At 43.2% G+C, this 20,092-nt stretch overlaps 2 protein-coding genes across 17 annotated transcripts in view; one reads left to right on the top strand and one right to left on the bottom strand.

Annotated features, from left to right (window-relative positions):
* The first annotated feature begins 3,143 nt into the window (after nt 1-3,143).
* Nucleotides 3,144-18,361, top strand: SLC3A1 (solute carrier family 3 member 1). 9 transcript variants are annotated; one of them, XM_032102833.1, is made up of 13 exons: nt 3,145-3,516; nt 4,448-4,489; nt 4,818-4,895; nt 5,433-5,903; nt 6,642-6,821; nt 7,814-7,968; nt 8,972-9,097; nt 11,300-11,419; nt 12,140-12,264; nt 13,459-13,657; nt 14,392-14,538; nt 16,571-16,687; nt 17,506-18,361. In XM_032102833.1, exons 3-13 carry the CDS (start codon nt 4,868-4,870, stop codon nt 17,944-17,946), a joined length of 2,109 nt encoding a protein of 702 aa, XP_031958724.1. In that variant the 5' UTR covers nt 3,145-3,516; nt 4,448-4,489; nt 4,818-4,867; the 3' UTR covers nt 17,947-18,361. The 9 variants fall into 9 exon arrangements, with proteins under 9 accessions (XP_031958721.1, XP_031958720.1, XP_031958724.1 ...); XM_032102832.1 differs by having other exon boundaries at nt 3,145-3,662; XM_032102830.1 differs by having other exon boundaries at nt 3,144-3,516; nt 4,448-4,895.
* The window catches only part of PREPL (prolyl endopeptidase like), an 18,621-nt gene continuing 16,729 nt past the window's right edge, over nt 18,201-20,092 (bottom strand). For 7 of the 8 annotated variants that reach the window (XM_032102823.1, XM_032102826.1, XM_032102821.1 and 4 more), the window contains one exon: nt 18,260-19,565. In XM_032102823.1, coding sequence (XP_031958714.1) covers nt 19,485-19,565 — 81 coding nt within the window. In that variant the 3' untranslated portion in view covers nt 18,260-19,484. Of the gene's footprint in view, nt 19,566-20,092 lie in introns of all 8 variants that reach the window. The other variant, XM_032102825.1, reaches the window with a different exon arrangement.

Genomic DNA, 20,092 nt, shown 5'->3' with positions numbered 1-20,092 from the left:
TCATCCACATGGCTGGATCCTTGAATGCCAGACAGCTCCAAAACAAAACTTGTTTTAGGCAGTGTTGAGAGTAGTATTTAGAGTTTTAGCAGTTCTTCTAACTTACAGGGTGTAAGGATTGTCTTCAGTTTCAGTTGTTGTACCTTCAGGTGAACATGAAATTAAGGTGAAGTTCTGCTACGTGTGTCCACATTGAATGGTGTTTGTGTATCTGGAAAATACTTCTTGTAGTTGTGGAATGTTTTCTTGATGCAGAGGTCTACTTTGTGCTGGTCAGAGAGCCCCTTCCCCTTGTATGTGCCAGCTGTTGCTGTACAGCATGCTAGGTCCTGAATTGAAGAATAGGATTTTTGTTGATTTGGGGCTTTTTTTTACAAAATGTCTGCTTTCAGTTCTTTGGTTTTGCTTCCAGTGCTCCCACTGATTTTTACACACATTACTGCTGGACTGTACAGTCTGATGTGGAATCCATGAACTGCTGGTCAGAAGCAGCCATTGTAAAGCCTTAGGGTGCAATTCAGTACTAGAGAGTGAAGTTTTCTGTACAGACTGGAGATTTCCAGCAGGAAATTATTTCACAGGAGCACACCTGCCACTAATTTGATACATGTGAAAAAGCAAATTATTTGCAGGAAGGCCTATTTTGATGCACTGAGAGATGCAGGGAAAAGGAGTAAATGCATATGGAGTACCATATATATCTGTGATACTGTGTGTGTAATTCCTGCAGGTGGGGAAGCTGAGGCACTGTGAAACGCTGTACAACTTGTATAGTATGGCAATAGGTGTGCTCATGCAGTGACAGCTGTTGCCTGATAGCCCTTTCCTATAAATCCTTCATCCTTCCACAAGAGGAAATGCTTTGTGCTCAACAGAACAAAGCTTGCTCCTTAGATTCCTATTCAGTGAATGTAAATTGTTGTCAGAGAGAAGCCTTGGCAAAGGCAGGTGTAGCTTGTGGGGTGCTGTCTTTTTGGGTAGCCCAAAGGATGGATGTGATGGTGATGTAGTGCCATGCCATTTTCTTTTTTTGAGCTTCTCCTTGGCTTCGTGTTGGGCTGCCTGGCTGCACTGTCTCTATTGCAGATCTCCCACTTCAGGGATGTTTCAGTAACACAAGGTCACTCTTGAGTTCATAGCCATCCAAACTTCAACAGTCTGCTACGATTTGATACTATGCTGAACCTCTCCAGCTTGTACAAGAGTAAGATCAGAGTCTGAGTCTCTTGCTGGGAAAGGTTTTGAGCAGCATGCTGGAAAAGAAAATCCCTTGGAAGTTGTCATCCTCTAGGAGAGAAATGGGATTGATGAATGCCATAAAGGGAAGAGTGTAAATTGAAAAGAGCACAGTTAAATGTGAGTGAGCTTCCTCCTGGAGAGGCAAGAAACCTGGAGTTTGTTTTTCTGTGGATTGTGTGTAGTGTTTGACCCTCTGGGGGGGAAGCATCCGGAAGGAGTCAGCACTGTGTGCTCTTGTTCTTGCCGCTATGATAGCAGCAGGAATTGGTGGATAATTGTTTTATTAAAAATAGAGGGAGAAGCCAGCCTTGCTGATCAGCAACGGGGGGCAGGGGCCGGGTGCCTCCTTCCCCTGAAACCTACCCCTGAAATGTCACGTGAGCCAAGCAGTAGCTAATTACAGCATTTATAATGACATTAACCTTTAATCACATAGTCCATTAGTGGACTAAGAGCATTAAAAAATAACACCACCCCCACCAAACCCTGTCACAGTGTCCTCTGCAATTACATTTTGCCACCCCCAGGACTTCAGGCTGATGGCAGAAACTTCAGACACGCTCATGGTAAAAGATACTGTGTCAGAAACTTGTTCCCTTAGACCTTCTCTCTCTTGACAGCTGCCCTCCAGGTCAAGGGAGGATTTTCTTAGTGCTGAGTGAAAGGTAGTTTTAAAGGTCAGATTATCCATCAGTCTTGTGGGAGCCGCTGAGGTAAAGCTGACAACCGTTGTGTCTGCCTTCGTTACATACCTGTAAATCTGGCCCTGATTCTGTAAATAATGAGGTTATATTTAAAGTGCATTATGTCAGACCAGTCCCAGTGGCAGCAAACCTTTTAGTGAAAAAGCATAAAGCAAAAGAACTTTTTAACAATAAACGTCTTCCTACACTTAGCACATTAGGGTGCATAATCACCCCTCTGCATGGTTTTCAGCGTAATATGTGTGGTATTGAGGAACTGGCAAGCTACTTGGCATTTGTAGAGCATCAAACAGTAGATGACTTAGTCAGTCAGTGCATCTAAATAATTATATATAAGAAATACTTGTGAAAATTAACCCCTCCATCTTACAGAAATAACCATGGCAATCTGTGTGGAGATAGCAGCTATTACTGCCCACATACAGATTGGTTTTGTTTCCCTACCTAACCCTGAGGTAAACAGAGTAACTGGCACAGAATATGAAGTGTTTTCTTTACTACTTAATGCCTTTCAGTGGATTCTGCTAACACAGTTGCACTGGCTAGTTACTCCTGCTAAACTGTAAAATAGCTCAGGAGGGAACCATTTCAGAATTGCTTGAGAGCAAGCCAGATGCATAATGCCTGCATACATAAAGTATATTTTAAAAGGAAAAAGTTAAAGCTCAGTGGGAATTGTTGGTGATCTGCCTCTCTAAGATGAAGTTTACGTTATTCCTTTATCAAATAATATTAAGGCAAGCAACTCCTCAGGATGAGAGGAGGAAAAAAAATAGGTCTGTAATAACAACAAAATACCTGTGTGGTTTTATTTTTAGTCTGTGAGGAAAATCATACAGGAGACAATACCAGATTCTTGGGCTTGTTCTCCTGGCTCTGTGGTAGTTGATCATCCAGACCTATTTTAAGCTCCTTGGCTTGTGTATTACCTCCAGGCTTTCTAGAGGAATTTTTAGGATTTAGGTGTCTACCCTAAGTGTACCTGTGTTCCGCTGGTACCTGCTTGCGCTTCAGCTCTTCTCATGGAGCAACGCGGAGCTGATGTGAAACACGACTGCAGTGTGGCTGGGAGCCCGCTCAGTCCGACCCTACAAACTCTGTGTGTTCACCAGCACCGCCACTTGGTAGTTTCCAGCATGGCTTATGTTCTGTTTTAACCTCTCAGTGAGTGTGTCGCTGAGCTTTGCATGCCCTGCAGCCAGCGGAGATGGCACACATGGATTCATCTGGATTCATCTATCCACGGCCTGCGCCTCCTGCGTGCTGCATTTATCTACCAGAGCACTATAATCCTCCTCTTTTCAGCCAGACGCTTGGCAATTAAGACACGATCTGCCCTACTTAAGGTATAAATAAGCCTTTAATGTTACTTGGGGATTACATTAGGACACGAGGGGCTCTTTTGAAGGCACAGCTTTCGCACAGCGGGATTCACAGAGCAGGCTGCTCCTGCAAGATGCTCCAATAAGGGGAAAGGAATGGTTTCCCAACCACGTGTAGAGAGCAGCGGCAGCTTCTGACTAGTGAGATACTAAATTGGCCTTTATCAGTTGTACAAGTATGTGTGCCAAGGGTAAGCTGCCTATGTCCTTAGATCAAGCAAGTTTGTCCATGCAGGCAATAATCATCAGAAAGTTTACTGGCTTAAAGAAAAGAGATGGGAGGGAGCTGAAATACTCGCTTGTAACTAGTTTCCCATCTTCGATTCCAGCAGTATTGGTGGGTGTAATACTCTGCACCTGACTGTCCTGAGTCTCCTTGGCTTGTGTGACCCATGTATCTGTGGCAGATTGCTGTGTTTTGGCCATCGCTTGCTCTTGCCTCTGACTTGCTTTGTTGGGCTTGGGTGATTGAGGGAGCTTTTGTATGTGCAGGAAGCTATGGGCACTTTTAAACCTCTGAGTTTGGGGGGGAAAAAGCAAGCTGGGGAGTACCAGGTCTTGCAGTGTATTTGATGCAGTCTAAAAAAAATCCTCTATTTACACCTTTTCTCCTTTAATTGAAAGTTAAATCATTGAAATGAAACAACTGAAATGGGGTGAGGAGTCACTGGCATTGTGCTGAATACAAGTGTACACCCTGAGTGTGCAGTACATGCCTAGAAACTTTTACAGCTTACTGATATGATGATGTTAAGATTGTAGAGTCATTAAATGGGAGTGAAATTATCAAATAATTTCCCCTTCTGGGTTTCCTGGTAATACTGAATTACAGGTACTGACACCACTGCTGTTATCTCAGATGCTCCCGCAGCTGCCTGACACTGCATGAGCTGAGGTCGCTGCCAGGCACTGCTGTTAGGAAGAGGAAGAAAAAGATTAAATCTGTCATCATCAATTACCTGCTCTTAGCTCAGCTACTGAAGAAATAACACATTTTTGAGTAATTTGAATATTGCATGCTGGACTTTTTACAATCCGTAGTTTATCAACTTCTTGCATAGCTTGAGGCAAACATAACAAACACTTCTTTTGAGTCACAAGCCAACCTTGTCTCCACTGCAGCTGTCCATGAGTTTCCCTAGGACCCTGACCCTGTGGTCACAGGTAGGAGTTAACTTTTACAAGTGATAGGGCAAATCTGTATTGCTTTCTTTATTCTTTCGTATGCTGGGAGGAGATGTCTTGATGGATTCGGGCTCGCTGCCTTCAGGCACTTGGGGCTTGAGGCACACAGATGTGCATGTTTGTGTAGACTTTGGGCAATGTTCTTCCTGCTTAGAGTAGTACAAAGGGGGGAAGAGGGAGAAGGGAAAGGTTCCTTTAAACATTTTTTTTTCTTTTTTCTTTTTTTTTTTTTTTCTTTTAAATGGGGGGATGGATTTTAGTAGTGGGCAGTGGGTTTTTCTCTTGAGTCTTGCTTGTGCCTGTGCAGACCTATCCTGTCCTGCCCCGGGGCTGGCTCTGGGCGTAGCAATCCTCCGCATGTACCCCGGTGTGAGTCTCGGGATCGGTATGTACCGTAGCAGTTGTTAGTGCTTAGGAGGTGGGGGTGGGCTGGGGCGGGTTACTTACACTGCGAAAAGGACGCACCACCAGCCTTTGAATCTTTTCTCCTTACTTTGTGTTGTTGTGTTTGGGCCAGTGGTTGCCAACACTTCATTCTCCTGCTGTCCGTATTTAAATTAATTACCCATATTCAGACTCCTTCAGGCAGGGGAGACTATGACCAGTCTGGAAAGCTGCATATTTACTAGATCTGATAGTGGTAAAACCTGAATTTCCCCCTGCTGTCAAAAGGATGAGAAGGGTGGTGTACTGGAGAGAGCAAGAGTAAACATAACTGCTCAGCTGGTACCAACAATAGGCTTTACTTCCTGGGAGGACTGTCCTTTCTTGCAGCATTTTGTTATCTTGCTGAAGATGCCGAATGTGCAGAAAATCGGGAGCACTTTGCCCTTTTTGTCCATTTTTTGAACTTTGAGCAGTTGGTCAGGATTGATTATCAACCTAGGTAGCTAATTGCACTGCTTCTCATTTCACTGAACAGAGGTGCTGTGGCCAGAGTCTCCAGGACAAGACCTGTCAAGTAAAACAGTTGAGGTGGAAGCTAGGAGTTTACCTATGGAGCTGAGTGAGAAGGGAGGTGTGGAGAACAATGGATTTGTTCAAAATGAGGCTTTTGAGGACAAGGAGACGGACACCAGTAGTGAAGAAGAAATGCCAAAACCGTGCAGTATTGATGTGGACCCTGTGGCTGTGGAGGAGACACTATTGAAGCCTTATGCTGGGATGCCAAAGGAAGTCTTGCTGCAGTTCTCCAGCCAAGCCTGCTACAGAGTCACCAGGGAGATCCTCTTCTGGCTCATAATTGCTGGTTCCATTGCGCTTGTGTGTGCTACCATTGCGATCATCGCTCTCTCTCCAAGGTGCCTTGACTGGTGGCAGGCTAGTCCTATTTATCAGATCTATCCTCGTTCCTTCAAGGACAGCAACATGGATGGGAATGGGGATCTGAAAGGTGGGTCAGTTTTCATTCTTGCTGTGTGCAGAGCTGTGTAACAGTTGTCTGTGTATGAGTGTATATAAAAAGCAAAGCCAATAAGAGAGTACAGTCCAATAGACAAAGCCACCCTAATGGAGAGAAGTAAGTAAAGTTGTCTGACAACGTTAATGGCAACTCACATTGTCGTGAATAAATCCAGGAGTTGCTTGCTCAAGTTAAGTCTAAGCCTGGAGTTAGAAGAGAGGTTAGAAATGGTGCTGAGAGCAAGCAGCAGCACAGCTGCCATTGGAGTCAGATACCTCCACGAAACTGAGGTCAGTCAGGAGCACTTGGTCATGTTTGATTGGCTGCTTTTCCTAAGGAAAACTAAAACTGACAAAGAGGGGAGAAAGATGTGTTACTTCTTGTTTTCTTCATGGTCTAGGTGTTATCAGCTCATAAGAATGAGTGGAGATGGGGCACCCAGTAGCAAGGAGGCAATGCCTCTTATCAGTAGCTGAGCTGAGACTGCCCTGCAGAAAGGGAAGGCACAACACCAAAATGGACGATGCATTTCTAAACAAGAAGTGATAGCCACACTGTACAGTACTGGCAAGTGAAGGGCAGAAACTGTTTCTGTGGTTGCACACCAGTGGTAACATGTCAGGAGGATAAAGGAACCTGTGTGCCATCTTTGAGAGCCCATGGCCAACTCAATTAAACAAAAATCTTTTGTCTTTTCTGAACAGATGATGTCCTTTTGTTTTTAAACAGGTATCCAAGAAAAACTGGACCATATTACATATTTGAATATAAAAACCGTCTGGATCACCTCTTTCTTTAAGTCCCCTTTAAAAGATCTTGGATATGGAGCTGAAGACTTCTATGACATTGATCCCATTTTTGGATCAATGAGAGATTTTGAGAATCTGATTGCAGCCATACATGACAGAGGTAAGCTGCATCTCCAAGCAAAGTAACTCTATTCAAAAGAGGGACCTTCTAGTGCAAGGTTGTAATGTGAGACTTGAGTTTGTGCACCTGGCAATCCCCCCGTGGTGGCATTGAGCAGGAGCAGATGGAGGTGGCAGCGAAGGGTACAAGGCAGCTCCACAGCTCCGTGAGCTCCGTGGTTGCTGTTTCCTGCCCTTCAGCTCTGGGGCAGTGCTGGGAGCAGGACAGAGGGCACAGGGAGCTACAGCAGCAGCACAGGGCGGCTGCATGTCCTCTGCAAGGAGGATGTTTGTGGGTGGTGGGCTGGCACCTCTCCATGCTCCCTCAGGCACGTCTTACGGGCATTGAAAGGCTGGGATCAAGCAGAGGTGCAGTTCTGTCTGACTGAACACGAGGGAACACACGCTTCCTTCCTGCCCTTGCACCCTTGCTTTGGTGCGTTCATGCCTCAGGCCAAATGTTTGCTCAGGTGTTTCTCCTTACAGCTGTTGAGCTGAGTGGAAAATGATTTGCCAGTCTGAAATGTTTGAGGTTTCAGTAAAATGTCTGGTCTTCAGGAAGGGTGATGAAGAATGTGTGTTCACTGATGCTAGACCGGTGAAGTACCTTTCCCACCTGTGAGGTGTGAGACAGATGTTGAAGTCAGAGTTAGTGGAAGTGGCTCATAACAGCAGAAATCTGTTCTGATTTTTTTCTTCACCCTTCTTTCCCTCCCAAGCTGTGTTCCGGCTACTTGCAAACTCCAGTTAGTCTAATTGTTTTGGTAGTCTGGTACTTTTTGGGGGGTTTTTTTTGTTTGTTTGTTTGTTTTTTGCCTCTCTCCTTCACCAGACCTCTGGCATGGAAGATGGCCAAATACCTCTGATACTGCATTCAGAAAAATTATTAACGTTGTTTTAAAAGGCTAAATGTAATGTTGTAGTTTGGGGTTTTATTAATGTGGGGTTTTGTTGGTTGGTTGGATTTTTTATGTTTTTGATTTTATTTTTAAGGGCTAAAGGTGATAATGGATTTAATACCAAACCACACAAGTGACAAACACCGGTGGTTTCAGCTGAGCCGCAATCGGACTGGGAAGTACACAGACTACTACATCTGGCAGGACTGCACGCAGGCTGCTGGCTCAGTCATTCCTCCCAACAACTGGGTAAACATGGGAAGGGACACATGCACATCCCGAGCTGGATGCCACAGAGCAAAAGCAGCTGTAACATGATTGTCCCAGTGTACATGGGGTTTTAAATGCCTGGTGAGAGGTACAAACTGATGTTACTACGTGAGCTAGTGCAGATTAAGATTTAAACGAGGTTGGGGGGTCAGGGGAAAAGTTCCTACTTCAAGTGGAATTTTAAAAATTAATTTTGTTTCTTCACCTTCACCTTCTTCATTCATGAAACAAACACACACAAAAAAAGGCTGTGCACAAGTTGTTCACACATGCCCCCGTCTGTGTATGGGTATTTTGCTCTACAAACTGTGTGTCAGCTCCTCTGAAATCACGGTGGGGAAGGAAACAAAGCAATGTGATCTTGGCTTTTTTCCTTTTTCCTGTAAAGTGATCAGGCCAGAAGATGTGTTGCCTATTTCAAATAGGTTTATTTTAGATTTGAACTGGTGGGAGCATGATTAGGAACTTGCATATTCTAAAAACTCAAGGTGGAATCAGTACTTTGTATGAGTTAGTGTAATTTCTCTTTAGAGTCTTAAGAGCTATCTTAGCTTTTGGAAATTTTTATTACAGAGATGGTGATAAAGTTTAACATTTTTAAGATGTTGACTGTTGTTTGCACTTCAAAGGGATAATATTGGACTGCAGAAAGCTCTAAGTTAACTAAAGCTATTTTTAATAAGCTTTAGGAGAAGCAATTCCAAAATAAATGCTCCTACCCATGTTTTCCCCTCTATTCCAGATAATTCCCCACAATGCTGAACAAGAAATACATGTGGCAAAGCACAACTAAAGGGAGAGCAACTAGTGGGGAAAAAGAAATTAAAATCATAAGTACCAAAATCTGCTCAAAATGTAGTCCATTGATTAGGCACTTTGTCCTTTATTTTATGCTTGTAGTGCCCCACATTTTAATGTCTGCACAGGAGGAAATGTTTGTTAAATTAGTAGTTCTGATTATCTCCCTCCCTTGGATGAGCAGGTGAGTGTCTTTGGGAATTCCAGCTGGCAGTTTGACGACATGAGAAAGCAATGTTATTTCCATCAGTTTGGGAAGGAACAGCCTGACCTAAATTTTCGCAACCTTGCTGTCCAACAAGAAATCCAGGTGAGTATGAAGTATGAAACCCACTGCTGCTGAGCCAACAGCAAAGCAGCTCTTGCACTGAAGCCTGTGCAGACTGACTTACCCAAGTGCAGAGAAGTTTTTATCTCTGTTGATACAGAGCGCTGTTAATTAGCCCAGCAAATGGGGGGATGGCACCTTGTTTTAGCAGAGAGATGTTTGCATTTCCAGGAAAGCAGAGGCAATGCAGATTTGAATTACAAGGAATGCCTGGGATTGTGGATAAGGGGGAGATAGTGAGTTTCGATCTGTCTGCATGTCTGATGACTTTCCAGGGGGAAAATGAGTGTTTTCACAGTGAGAGTGGTGGTGGTGGTGTCCCAGCAGAAAATGTGGAATTCATTAAGATATAGGGATGTGAGCCTGAACATGGGGAGCCTGACAACTGCTGCTTCTTTTCCCCCCTTCCTTTAAGTTATCCCTCAGCAGGTAGCACAGCTACTTCAAGTGTTTAAGTGACTCCTTAAGCATTTGCTACTTTGTACTGTTGAATTGTGGTGCATTTCTTTGGCGCTGGTCTTCACAGCTGCCCAGTCCTCCTGGGATGGTCTCTGTGGGGCCTCTCCCCTCACCAAGTGGGTACTACATGAGCTCGAGGAAAGAAAACACTTCTGGCCATACTTTTTAACTCAAATATGAAATGAGACTGCTTTTAAGACTGGTCCTTGAAGAACTCTGTGAGAAACCTCTCTGTGTCTTGATACTTCCCTTAATCCCACATCTTGCCATTTGCACTTTTTTTTTCTCATAGCATTGCACATGCTTTTTATTAGTCCTAATTAATTTTTCAAAATGGTACTTGGATTATTGAAACTCCAATAGCAAAGAGATGCTGCATTTCCTATGCAAAAAAAAAAAAAAAAAAAAGGAGAATACATAAAAGCTGGAAGTTTGGGTTGGTAACACCAACCTTTGGTAAATGTGTATGAACATCACGTTAAAGAATAATCTTTGTCTAGTATTTTAATTCAAAATCCTGTTCCAGAAGGTTGGGAGGACTGAGCAGGAAGCAAATGGACTTTTGCAGAGAAGCTCAAGTCTTTGGGCACCCAAGAACAGCCGAACTCAGCCACCAGCATGTTGTGGCTTTCACGTGTGCATACACGTAGGTTGGTGCCAGTGAGAACCACGTCAGTGCTTGATGTTTGCAGTGCTGATACGGGGGGTTGCCTTTGTGCTGAGCACAGGTATAAGCATGAACATTTTTGGGTAGGTTCAGTATTGGACAGGCACTGTATTGAGAGCTGATGCTTTCACAGTGGTGCTACCAGAAAGTGCAGCTCAGTGAGGCTGAGTCTTTATTTGCCAAACAAAACTCTGTACAGCTTGAGTGTGGACTAATTCTACTCCAGCCTGTTCAGACAAGTGTTCTTCATACATTTAAAAAAAGGCAATTCAATAGACATCTTTAAAAATATATAAAAAATGGATTTTTCCTCAGATGAAGACGAATATCACATCTAAAAGGACATTTGCTGAAACCACTCAAGAGGGACTGAACTTTGGAGGTTTTTGTTAAAACAATTAAAGCTGTAGTAATATGATAGTTACTGAGGTAGGAGATAATTTTACTGATAGTGACGAATGTTGGAATTTGATAATGAAATTTCAAATAAGTAGCATTTGTAATTGTTGGATAATAATTTTTCGTGTTCCTGCAAATCAACAATTAAGTCAGAAAACAAAGCTAAAAAAATTACACCAGTCAAATAGGAGAGAACAAATGTTTCAAGAGCTCTATTGTGTAAAAGAAAATTGGTGGCACAAGGTTTGTGCAGAACAACATATTCCTGTATATTTGAATCAATGTGTTCTAATTGTGTGCAGCCATGACGAGTGTTTATCAACAGCAGCACTTAGCATGAGCCCAATTGTGTTGATGAATGAGATTAGAAACTGATTTTAGCGAGTCATGCCCTGGCTTTGGTCTTCTGAATTATGGGAGAAGTTACAGACCAGTCTGTTTCTTTTTTGTACTGAGTGAAATAATAAGACATACTTTATTTAACTATTAATTTGACCTTAGATCAATGTGATTCACTTTAGCTTCTAGAAAAATTTGAAGTACAAATTAAAAAATTGTTATGTATTAACACCTCCTTACAAGTTAATTTTCTTTTTAAGGGTATACTATTTTAAATGGGGTGGGCTCACTCGGACTTTTCAATTTTTACCTTTGTCTAGGATATCATAGAATTTTGGCTCGGCAAAGGAGTTGATGGATTTAGTTTGGGCGCTGTTAAATTTCTCTTAGAAGCAACACATCTCCGAGATGAGCCTCCAGTGAACAAGTCTCAGAATGGAGTAATGTATATGTTCTGTCTTTGCTTTCTTTCCTGCATTTCCTACAGAGAAAAGAGTGTCTGGTTTGACTCTTTTGGGGCTTAATTGTGGCTGTAGGAAAATCAGGTCAGCCACGTCCCTTGGAAGGCAGGTGGGTCTTGAGCACTCTGCAGAGAGAGCACTCACCAGAAAGAAGCCCCAGTAAGAACTGGAACAAAACTAAAAACCACTGGTATAGGTAGCTTGTCACAGTGAGAGGTGACCAGGCACATTCACTGTTGTTTATGCTATTTGCTTTTGCTCTGATAACAAACTTGGTGATATTCCCAGATAGTGCCAGCACTAAGACATTGTTCTCCTGTGGAGCTGGGGATCACAGACAGCTGGTCAGCTCCAACATGGTGGTGGTGTTGGGCTACCTTACCAAGGTATTGTCCATCTTTCCAGCCTTCTGTGAGGCCACAGCACCTGCTGTGCTCACTGCTCCAGATGGGCTCTGTTGGCTAGTGCTGTGGGTGGGCTTTCCCTGCTGAAGGATGGGATCCAAAATTACCAGTCCTCTGCTACTCTAGAGTTCCTTGAGTGCAGTTCAGCTCTGTCCTGTTAGTGTTAGCATGCTGAACTCATGTCCATAAAAATTTGTGGGCTGGTGCACTCTCAGGAAAGGATGGGAAGAATTTGGAGAATTCTGAAACCTAAAATATTGGTCAACTAATGTGAAATACTATACCCTGCTTTAAGGAGAGTATCACAGCCTATTCCCAGCTCTACCATGACTACACGACCACGCAAGTTGGTTTGCATGACATCATCCGTGGCTTCCGTCACACCATGAATCAGTTCAGCAGAGAGCCTGGCAGATACAGGTAACCAGCACAGCTGGCCAGTTTTTCTCTAATATTCCTCACCTTCTTGCTAGCAATAAAATGTTTTTTTAATAGCATAATATGCCATAGAAATGCAAATCCTCCAATGCAGATAGCAGTGCATAGGCTGTATTGTCTCTTCCCCAGTGTGTGCAGAAAGGAAAGGAGATGGCCCTGTTAGGTCTGCTCCATCTATGGACTCTACAAAGCTGAGCAGAAAAGGGAACCTTTCTAACACAGAGATGCTGCAATTCATCAGCTCCGTACCTGATTTATTGTATAGTTTTAATAGTGTAGTTCAAGTGAGACACACAGAGAGTGTTAGAATCACAGAATGGTGGAATTTGGAAGGGACCTCCTGAAGTTCTCTGGTCCAAACCCCCTGCTCATTAGGGCCACCTGGAGCCAATTGCCCAGGAATTTGTCCAGATGGCTTTGGAACATTTCCAATAATGGGGACTCTACAACCTCTCTGGGAAACCAGTGCCAGGGCTCAGTCGCCCTCACAGTGGAAAAGTTTTCTGATGTTCATAGGGAAACACATTTCCTGTGTTTCAGTTTGTACCTATTGCGTCTGGCCCTGGCACTGGGCACCACTGAAAAGAGCCTGGCTCTGCCACCTTTGCACCCTCCCTTCATGTATTTACATACATGGATGAGATCCCCCTGAGGCTCCCCTTCCCCAGGCTGAGCATCCCCACCTCTCAGCCTTTCCTCCTGGGAGAGATGTTTCAGTCCCTAATGGCCCTAGTGGCAGGGAAAAGGGGAAGGATTACCTCCCTCACTTCTGGCAGCACTCCTCCTAATGCAGCCCAGGATGCCATGAGCCACCTGCAAGGGCACATGGATGGCTCGTGGTCAACTTGGGGGACCCCCAGGTCCTCTTCTGTGAAGGAAAGCATGGAAATTGCTGGAATGGACTGTGTGGCTGTGGATTCAGAAAGATATGACCTCAGTCAGATACTTTAGCCTTGTGTTGACTCTTGTAGATTTTTCTCCAGAAATTTCCAAGAAGTATTTCTCCTTGATTCCTTGTATGCTTTCCAAAATATTGTTTCTCTATATTAATCTTTTTTGATGGGGAGGGGGAAGTTAACGTAATTCTTAATGCTCTGTGTCCAACCATTTCTAGCTTTATTCTGTTCTGTGTAACGAAAAATGAGCCAAAAAAGCTATTTGTGTACTACTTTGTAGATTTATGGGTACTGATGATGATGAAAAGGAAGACATTGAAGCAACAATGATGTATTATGGAACGACTTTTATCCAAGAAGCAGATTTTCCCCTCAATTTCAACCTAATTAACATGAAAAATCTATCGGGCAACAGCATTTTTGAAGCTGTCGACTTGTGGATGAAAAACATGCCTGCAGGAAAATGGCCAAACTGGGCAGTAAGAGTTCTAGACCAACTCTCATAGGAAGGGCTTGTTCCTGTAGGTGACAGAAACCATACACACACTGATTTCAGTGGGATCAGCAGCATCCTGAGCTCGTGGCTGAGCTACAGTCCCTGTCCTTGTGAAAACTTCCAGCTGCTGTAGTTGGAGTCCTTGGCACTGTCTGGCTCTCCTGCCCATCAATAATAGTACCACTCCCCATGCAAGGATGACAGAAGGGAATTTATGATCATGCCTCTCCCTCAGTGTCTCCAATGGCTGAAACACCAGTGAGAATGGAATTGGGATAATTATCTTTGACCATAAACTGACTCACTGCAATAGATTGTTGAACCGACCCAGGGCCAGGGCAGAGAAGGCAGTGGAGGGCAGTTAACATAAAACATTGCTCCTCTTTCCTAGGAAGCATGTTTGGAATGTCCAAGGGATTTTTTCAAAGCAAGCAGAGCGGTCCTCACACAGCAGAAAAAATAGCAGGGACCTGTAAGCAGGGAGAGTTGTTATTTGTCATCTCTTCCTCACTTCTGCCTCATGTGCTGCTGGCAGGACTTCTGTGTATTAAATTTTTTGTGACAGAAGTTTGTAGTGGCACCAAGATAAACATAATGGACCTCACAGCCCTGGAAGGGAAAGAAAACCCCCAAAATATTTACTACCTTTGTTAAATTAGTTAATTTCACATAGACATGAAATCTTATAACATGTGTTTAACAGAATGTTTTCGTCAGGTTGGAAGCCCTAACGCTGCGCGGATTTCAACTCGGATTGGGAAGGAGTACGTCAATGTCATGAACATGCTGCTCTTAACCCTCCCTGGTACTCCTGTAACTTACTATGGTGAAGAAATAGGCATGGAGAACATTGTGTCAGAAAATGTAAGTGAAGAACGTGTAAACTCTGGTCCTGTTGTTGTTTAGTTCCAAGTAACAGAACATTCAAAAATACAAGAACTTTTGTTAACCAAACCCAGTCTTCCTCACTGCTTAAATGGTTTTCCATGTTCCTCATGGCAAACCACTGTACAGCATGTAGAAATGGCCAGGCCAGAGACCAGAACCAAGGCCTTGATGTGTGTCTGAACTGGTAGACTTCAGCTATGGATCCTGATTTCTGTCCTTCTCCAGATCAGTCTTGCATGGTTTGCAGCAGCGTTGCTTCAGCAGAAAGGACAGCAAGTGGTTAGGAGAGGTGTGCTGCAGTCATATGAGGGAAGAGGAACTGAGTCATCTCCTTCCTCCCATGGAAGTGCCCTCATCATTACGTCAGAGTCCATTATTTCCTGGCTGTGATTTAAAGGAAGTCACGGTTCTGATTCTGTCCAAGCCACGGCTGTCATGAGTGTGCCCAAGCTCAGAAGAAGGGATCTGCACAAAGGGGAGGCTGCCTGGCGGCAGGCAGAAGTGGCTTTTGGTTGTCATGCATACTCTGTCCCAAAAGGGAACAGCTCATCTCTGCCTCTCCTGACCGTATTTGAGCACCATGAGAACATGGTTCTATGGCAGATGCCGGTTTCCCTGTGGAAAGCCTCTGTTAAGGAATGAGGCAGCCTCTGACAGAGTTAGGAAATGGCATGGGCTAGCTTTGTATCAAAGGGAAAGAGGTACTTGAAGCACAGGATCATCTCCAGGGTTGTCTGATTCAGATGTGAGGAAATGATTCTCTGATTTAAAAGGAAATCTCATTTCCTCTGAGAAACCCCTAGGTCAAAGTATCCCCTGCATTTTCTTGCTGCTGCCGATTACTGCTGACAGAGTGATTCTCTTAAGAAAAGTGGCTCACCCTGAGCTCCTCAGGGTTCACTCTCTTTTAGTGGCTACCCTGTGGCTCACGGCTTTGGAACAATGCAAACCCACCCTTCACTCAGTCTGGAGAGGAAGGTTCCCTGATTAATGGGTGTCTTAGGAAGATGGGAGAGTATTTGCTCAGGATGATATAGTCTATAGCCCCAGCATTTAAAACACTGCAGGAGATGCTGAAAGAGGTAAAGATGAGAGGCAGTGTTACCAGTGTTGAAAACTTAAGATTTTTTTCCCCCTGCTTTTCAGAATATGCTAAAAAGGAGAAACCCATTATTTATAATGTCACAAAGCAAAGTGACAATTTCTTTTGTTAGGCTGCTGTTCTGACAGATTGTATTGAAAAGTGTCCTTTATATGAAAAACAGTTTTCATGGAAAACAAACATTCAAAGCATGTGCAAAATATTTTATGCCCTCTTATATCATTAAATTTAAGTGTCAGATCTTTTGGCAGCTCTTCAATAACAATGAGGAAGCTTTTTCAGAATTTTTTCTGATTTCTTCAAAATGAGAACTTCAGACTTTTTTTTACATCGACACTTTTTAATCAGCTAAAAGCCAGTTTTCAATAGTTTTGCACTTGGAAATAATAATTTTACCTTTCTAACACAAACAGTCCTGTCAAAATTGTACCCCTTGCAAATGCAAGCTTGAAAAGTTCTGGGGTGAAAAGTGCAATAGTTACAAAAGAACAGACCCCAAACAGCACTTACTTGTTGTTCACTGTTATTTTAACAACACCTCTTCTAAGGACTCATTACCTCACATATTCACTCACTGCATGTCTAGATATTTATCAGAATATCCTGGCTGTCATCAGTAAACTTTTATCCAACCATCTGTTGCAAAGGATGACAACTCCAGCAAGAGTCATTTGGGAATTCCATGTTTTACCCAGTGATGCTGTATCTGAGATGATCCACTCCTCTCCATTTCAGGAACTGTCTTGGTTCTCATTTTCTCCTTAGATTTGGACCACAATTACATCCTCATGAAATTTTAACGTAAACCACAGGAAGCAATACTGAAATGGTGTTAATTTGGGAGATGTGAGAACGTGCTATTCAAAGAATAATTTTTAATATGCTAATCACCACTTTATTTTCTAGGTGACCCTCCCAGAGAAATCCCCCATGCAGTGGGATGGAGAAGTTAATGCTGGTTTTACTGAAGGCAACAGCAGCTGGTTACCTGTTAACTCTGACTACCAAAGTGTAAATGTGGAAGTAGGTATCTACAGATGTGACAAACTAATGGTCTACAGATATTTTAATTTATCTGTTTTGCTCTGGTTTCCTTTTAGTAGTGGGCACTGGCAATAAGAACAAACTTAAGGGAAAAAAAAAAGCACTGAATCCTCACAAGTTTTATTAGAAAAGGAAATCCTTGCACAACAAGGAGCCTACTTTATCTATATTAATTTAAGCAGAGCAACTACAATTATGATGTTGATGTGGCAATTTGGCTCTTTAACATCCTTTTAATCCTTTTGATATTAAATTGAAAACTGGTCTCTTTTTCCCCCCATTTCTATTGCTAAAGAACGCACTGGCTTTGTAACGAGAACTTAACCTAGACCAACTCTAACATAAGCAGAGCAGTGAGTCAAACAGATTTTGCAGAGCTACAGTGCTGACCAAAATTAAAGGCAGAAAAAAAAATCTAAGATAGCAGAAATATAAAACATGAAATAAACTGCAGTGACTGCAGTAGACTGGACTCAACGAAAAAGATTCAGTGTCAAGTTTTCAATGGCTGTGGTTTTCTCCTGAATCAACAGTACGAAAAGGAAGCTGTGGGAGGAAGCAATCACATTAGTGCTGGGGAACTGTTATGCCTAATAACCTCTGTCTCCACACAGGCCAAGAGAGTGCATGAGAAAAAGCAGTTTTTCAGTGAAATTTGCAGACAGATTTGAAGAGGGATAATTGTCAGCATGGAATTCTGATAGGCACGTTCTCAGCAGACTGAGTGGATGTGAGGAGGGAGTCGTATTCCCCCCTGCAGTGCCAAGGACTGACCCTGTTGGTGCTGACTATTGCAGGTCCAGAGCACCTTGCCCAACTCAACCCTGAGTCTGTACAGAGCGCTGACCTCGCTGCGGAACAATGAGCTCCCCATGAACCGAGGGTGGATGTGCCACATCTGGAATGACAGTGATGTGTTTGCCTATGTGAGGGAGATAGATGGGTTAGACAGAGTCTTCATGATGGTGCTCAACTTCGGCCAGGAGTCGACAGTAGACCTGAAGGCCATAGTTCCTAACCTTCCCTCTGAAGCTGTTATAAGACTCAGTACTCATTTCAGCAATGCTGGTGAAGTGGTCAATACCAAAGTAATTAAAACTGAAATGGGAGAAGGCCTGGTCCTTGAATATAAAACAGCAAAGCCTGTTCATACTATGGAAGCTTTTCAAGGGAAGTGTTTTGTGGCAGAAAAAGCTTGTTATTCCAAGGCCTTTGATTTACTCTACAAGAACTGTTAAGTACAGGAGTAGAATACCTATGCTTTCATGTTAATTTAGAAGATATTAGTTTCAGGGAAATGCTAAAACCACTCATTTTCTTTGGCTTTTAAAACTTTATTTGTGTACAGGATAAATGTCCTGAAAAATCAGATACGTAATTGTCTTGTATCTGTATTCGTGATGAAAAGGAAAAAGTACGATATAAACTGCTCCTTAGGGTCTGTGCAGAAGAAAAGTAAACCTGTTCTAAAAAACTGTCCTGTTTAAGCATGTGTTTTTGGGAGGAGAGGGAACAGTTGCTTTCTGTGTGCTGACCCTGGCGTTGCTGGTCTGTAAGTGCTCCTGTGGAATCCCAAGCCTGTGGCAGTTCACTTGAACTTTTTAGAAGTCTGCAGATTTGTAAAACTTATTCCAAAGGGGTGGCCCTATATTTGCTAAAAGAGGTAAACACAAGCAAGGCTAGTGTATATCACTGTGATGTTTTACCTCTTCTCTCACATCTAACAGCTCTGATTATCCTCAGTTAGTAAGAAGAACAACAAAATGTAGCTAATATATCTAATTCCACACTCAGAACTGCATTTCCAGTTGATTGTCCCCCTCCCTGCTGAGTCAGAATACATTTGCATTCTCTTATTTCTTTTCCTGCCCTAAGGCTGAGGTGAGGGGTGTGTACTTTAGTTCAAAGGAAGCAGCTGACCCAACTCTACCGAATGTCACACTTATACACCTGCATTTGCTGCACCTGCAGTGGTTGATGTAGGTGTGCACCCCACATCTCTTTCAAGAAGCAGTGCACAGCAGGCACATCTGTGCCTTGCTCAGAGGGCAGCTAAGCTATGAATCGGGCTGCTTTAGTGGGGGCGTTCCCTTTGTTTTATCCTCCGGCATCTTCTGAGACACTGATCCTGTCCTCCTGAGGGACTTTGGCACCTCCTTCTTAAGATTACCATGCTAGGTGAGGTAACTGCAAGATTTTTGATGTACTTGGATCAAGGAGTTCTGCTAAAATTCCAGTTCTGGAGAGTGCATTTCTTTGCAGTTTGGTCAATCCCACCACGTGTACACCATGGCTCCTGTGTAGATAGAGAGGGCAGCAGTCATCATCACCTGTGTATGGGAATTAGTTCTAGAAGTACTGAGACTTCTACATCAGATGCTTCAGAGGAGTTTTACTGCCTTGTGTAAGATGTGGCCTTGCAAGAGATGCCTTAGACAGGAAGGCTGCCTATGCCAGGTGCCTGTGGCCCTCCTGTGAGGCTCTGCATGCCCACTGCTGTGCTCCAGCTCCGCTCGTGTAGCATTGCTCTGCTGGCTCACGTGAACAGAGCTGCTGAACAAACTCATTTCTGCTGGCAGCTGCTTCTGCACAGCCCGGCAAGGCAGAAATCCAGTTCTTGGTCTGTATTTTTTTAAGGCAATGCCACACCCAGCTTTGTGTGCTTATGCCCAGAAAGCAGGGACCCAAGAGGAGAGATCCTCTGGAGAAGGTGTTTGCTTTCCATACAAATCCAAATCTGACCCGAAGTTTTCCAGGTGGTCAGTGTGTTTAGCAGCTATTTGCAGGGTTTGCTGTGATGTTGGGGATGGCACACTTCCTCAAGTTCTCTGCTCAGAAAAGCAAGGTGTCTTGCAACCTAAAATAATGAAAATATTTTATTACAAAGTAAAGTTCTTTGCACTATAGACTTTCAGGCTCTTGTGCAGCTATTCCAATCATCTTTCTTTCCTATACTAATGCTAAGAAATACCTTGCCTTAAGACAGCATGTTGCTTTTCCTGAAAGAATTCATCTTGGGAATAACTGCCACAACCACCAAATTAACATTTTCTAGCATTTGTTAAAATTAAGAGTAATAAAATTTGTATCCAACTGTGACAGTCTGAGACATCAGTAAAAATATGTCAGGTCTTGGCAGTATTTTGCTTTTAACATGCATGCTTGTATGAAGTGCAAAATCTTGAAAGCTAATTGTAATAGCTTTGATAGCACAGATCATGCATTTCAAAATGTAAAGATCTAACCCATCACGTATGTTTTACACATGAGGAAGATGGGAGTAAATAGTATGACAGTTTTAAGCACTTAATACTCCACAGAACAAGACTCTTCCTGCTGGAACGATGTTTTGCACAACTTGGAACCTTTCATTCAAAGCTCTTA

This window comes from Corvus moneduloides, chromosome 3 (assembly GCF_009650955.1).
Source record: "Corvus moneduloides isolate bCorMon1 chromosome 3, bCorMon1.pri, whole genome shotgun sequence".
Taxonomy (NCBI): Eukaryota; Metazoa; Chordata; class Aves; order Passeriformes; family Corvidae; genus Corvus; species Corvus moneduloides.
This window is presented reverse-complemented; position numbering and strand designations above follow the sequence as displayed.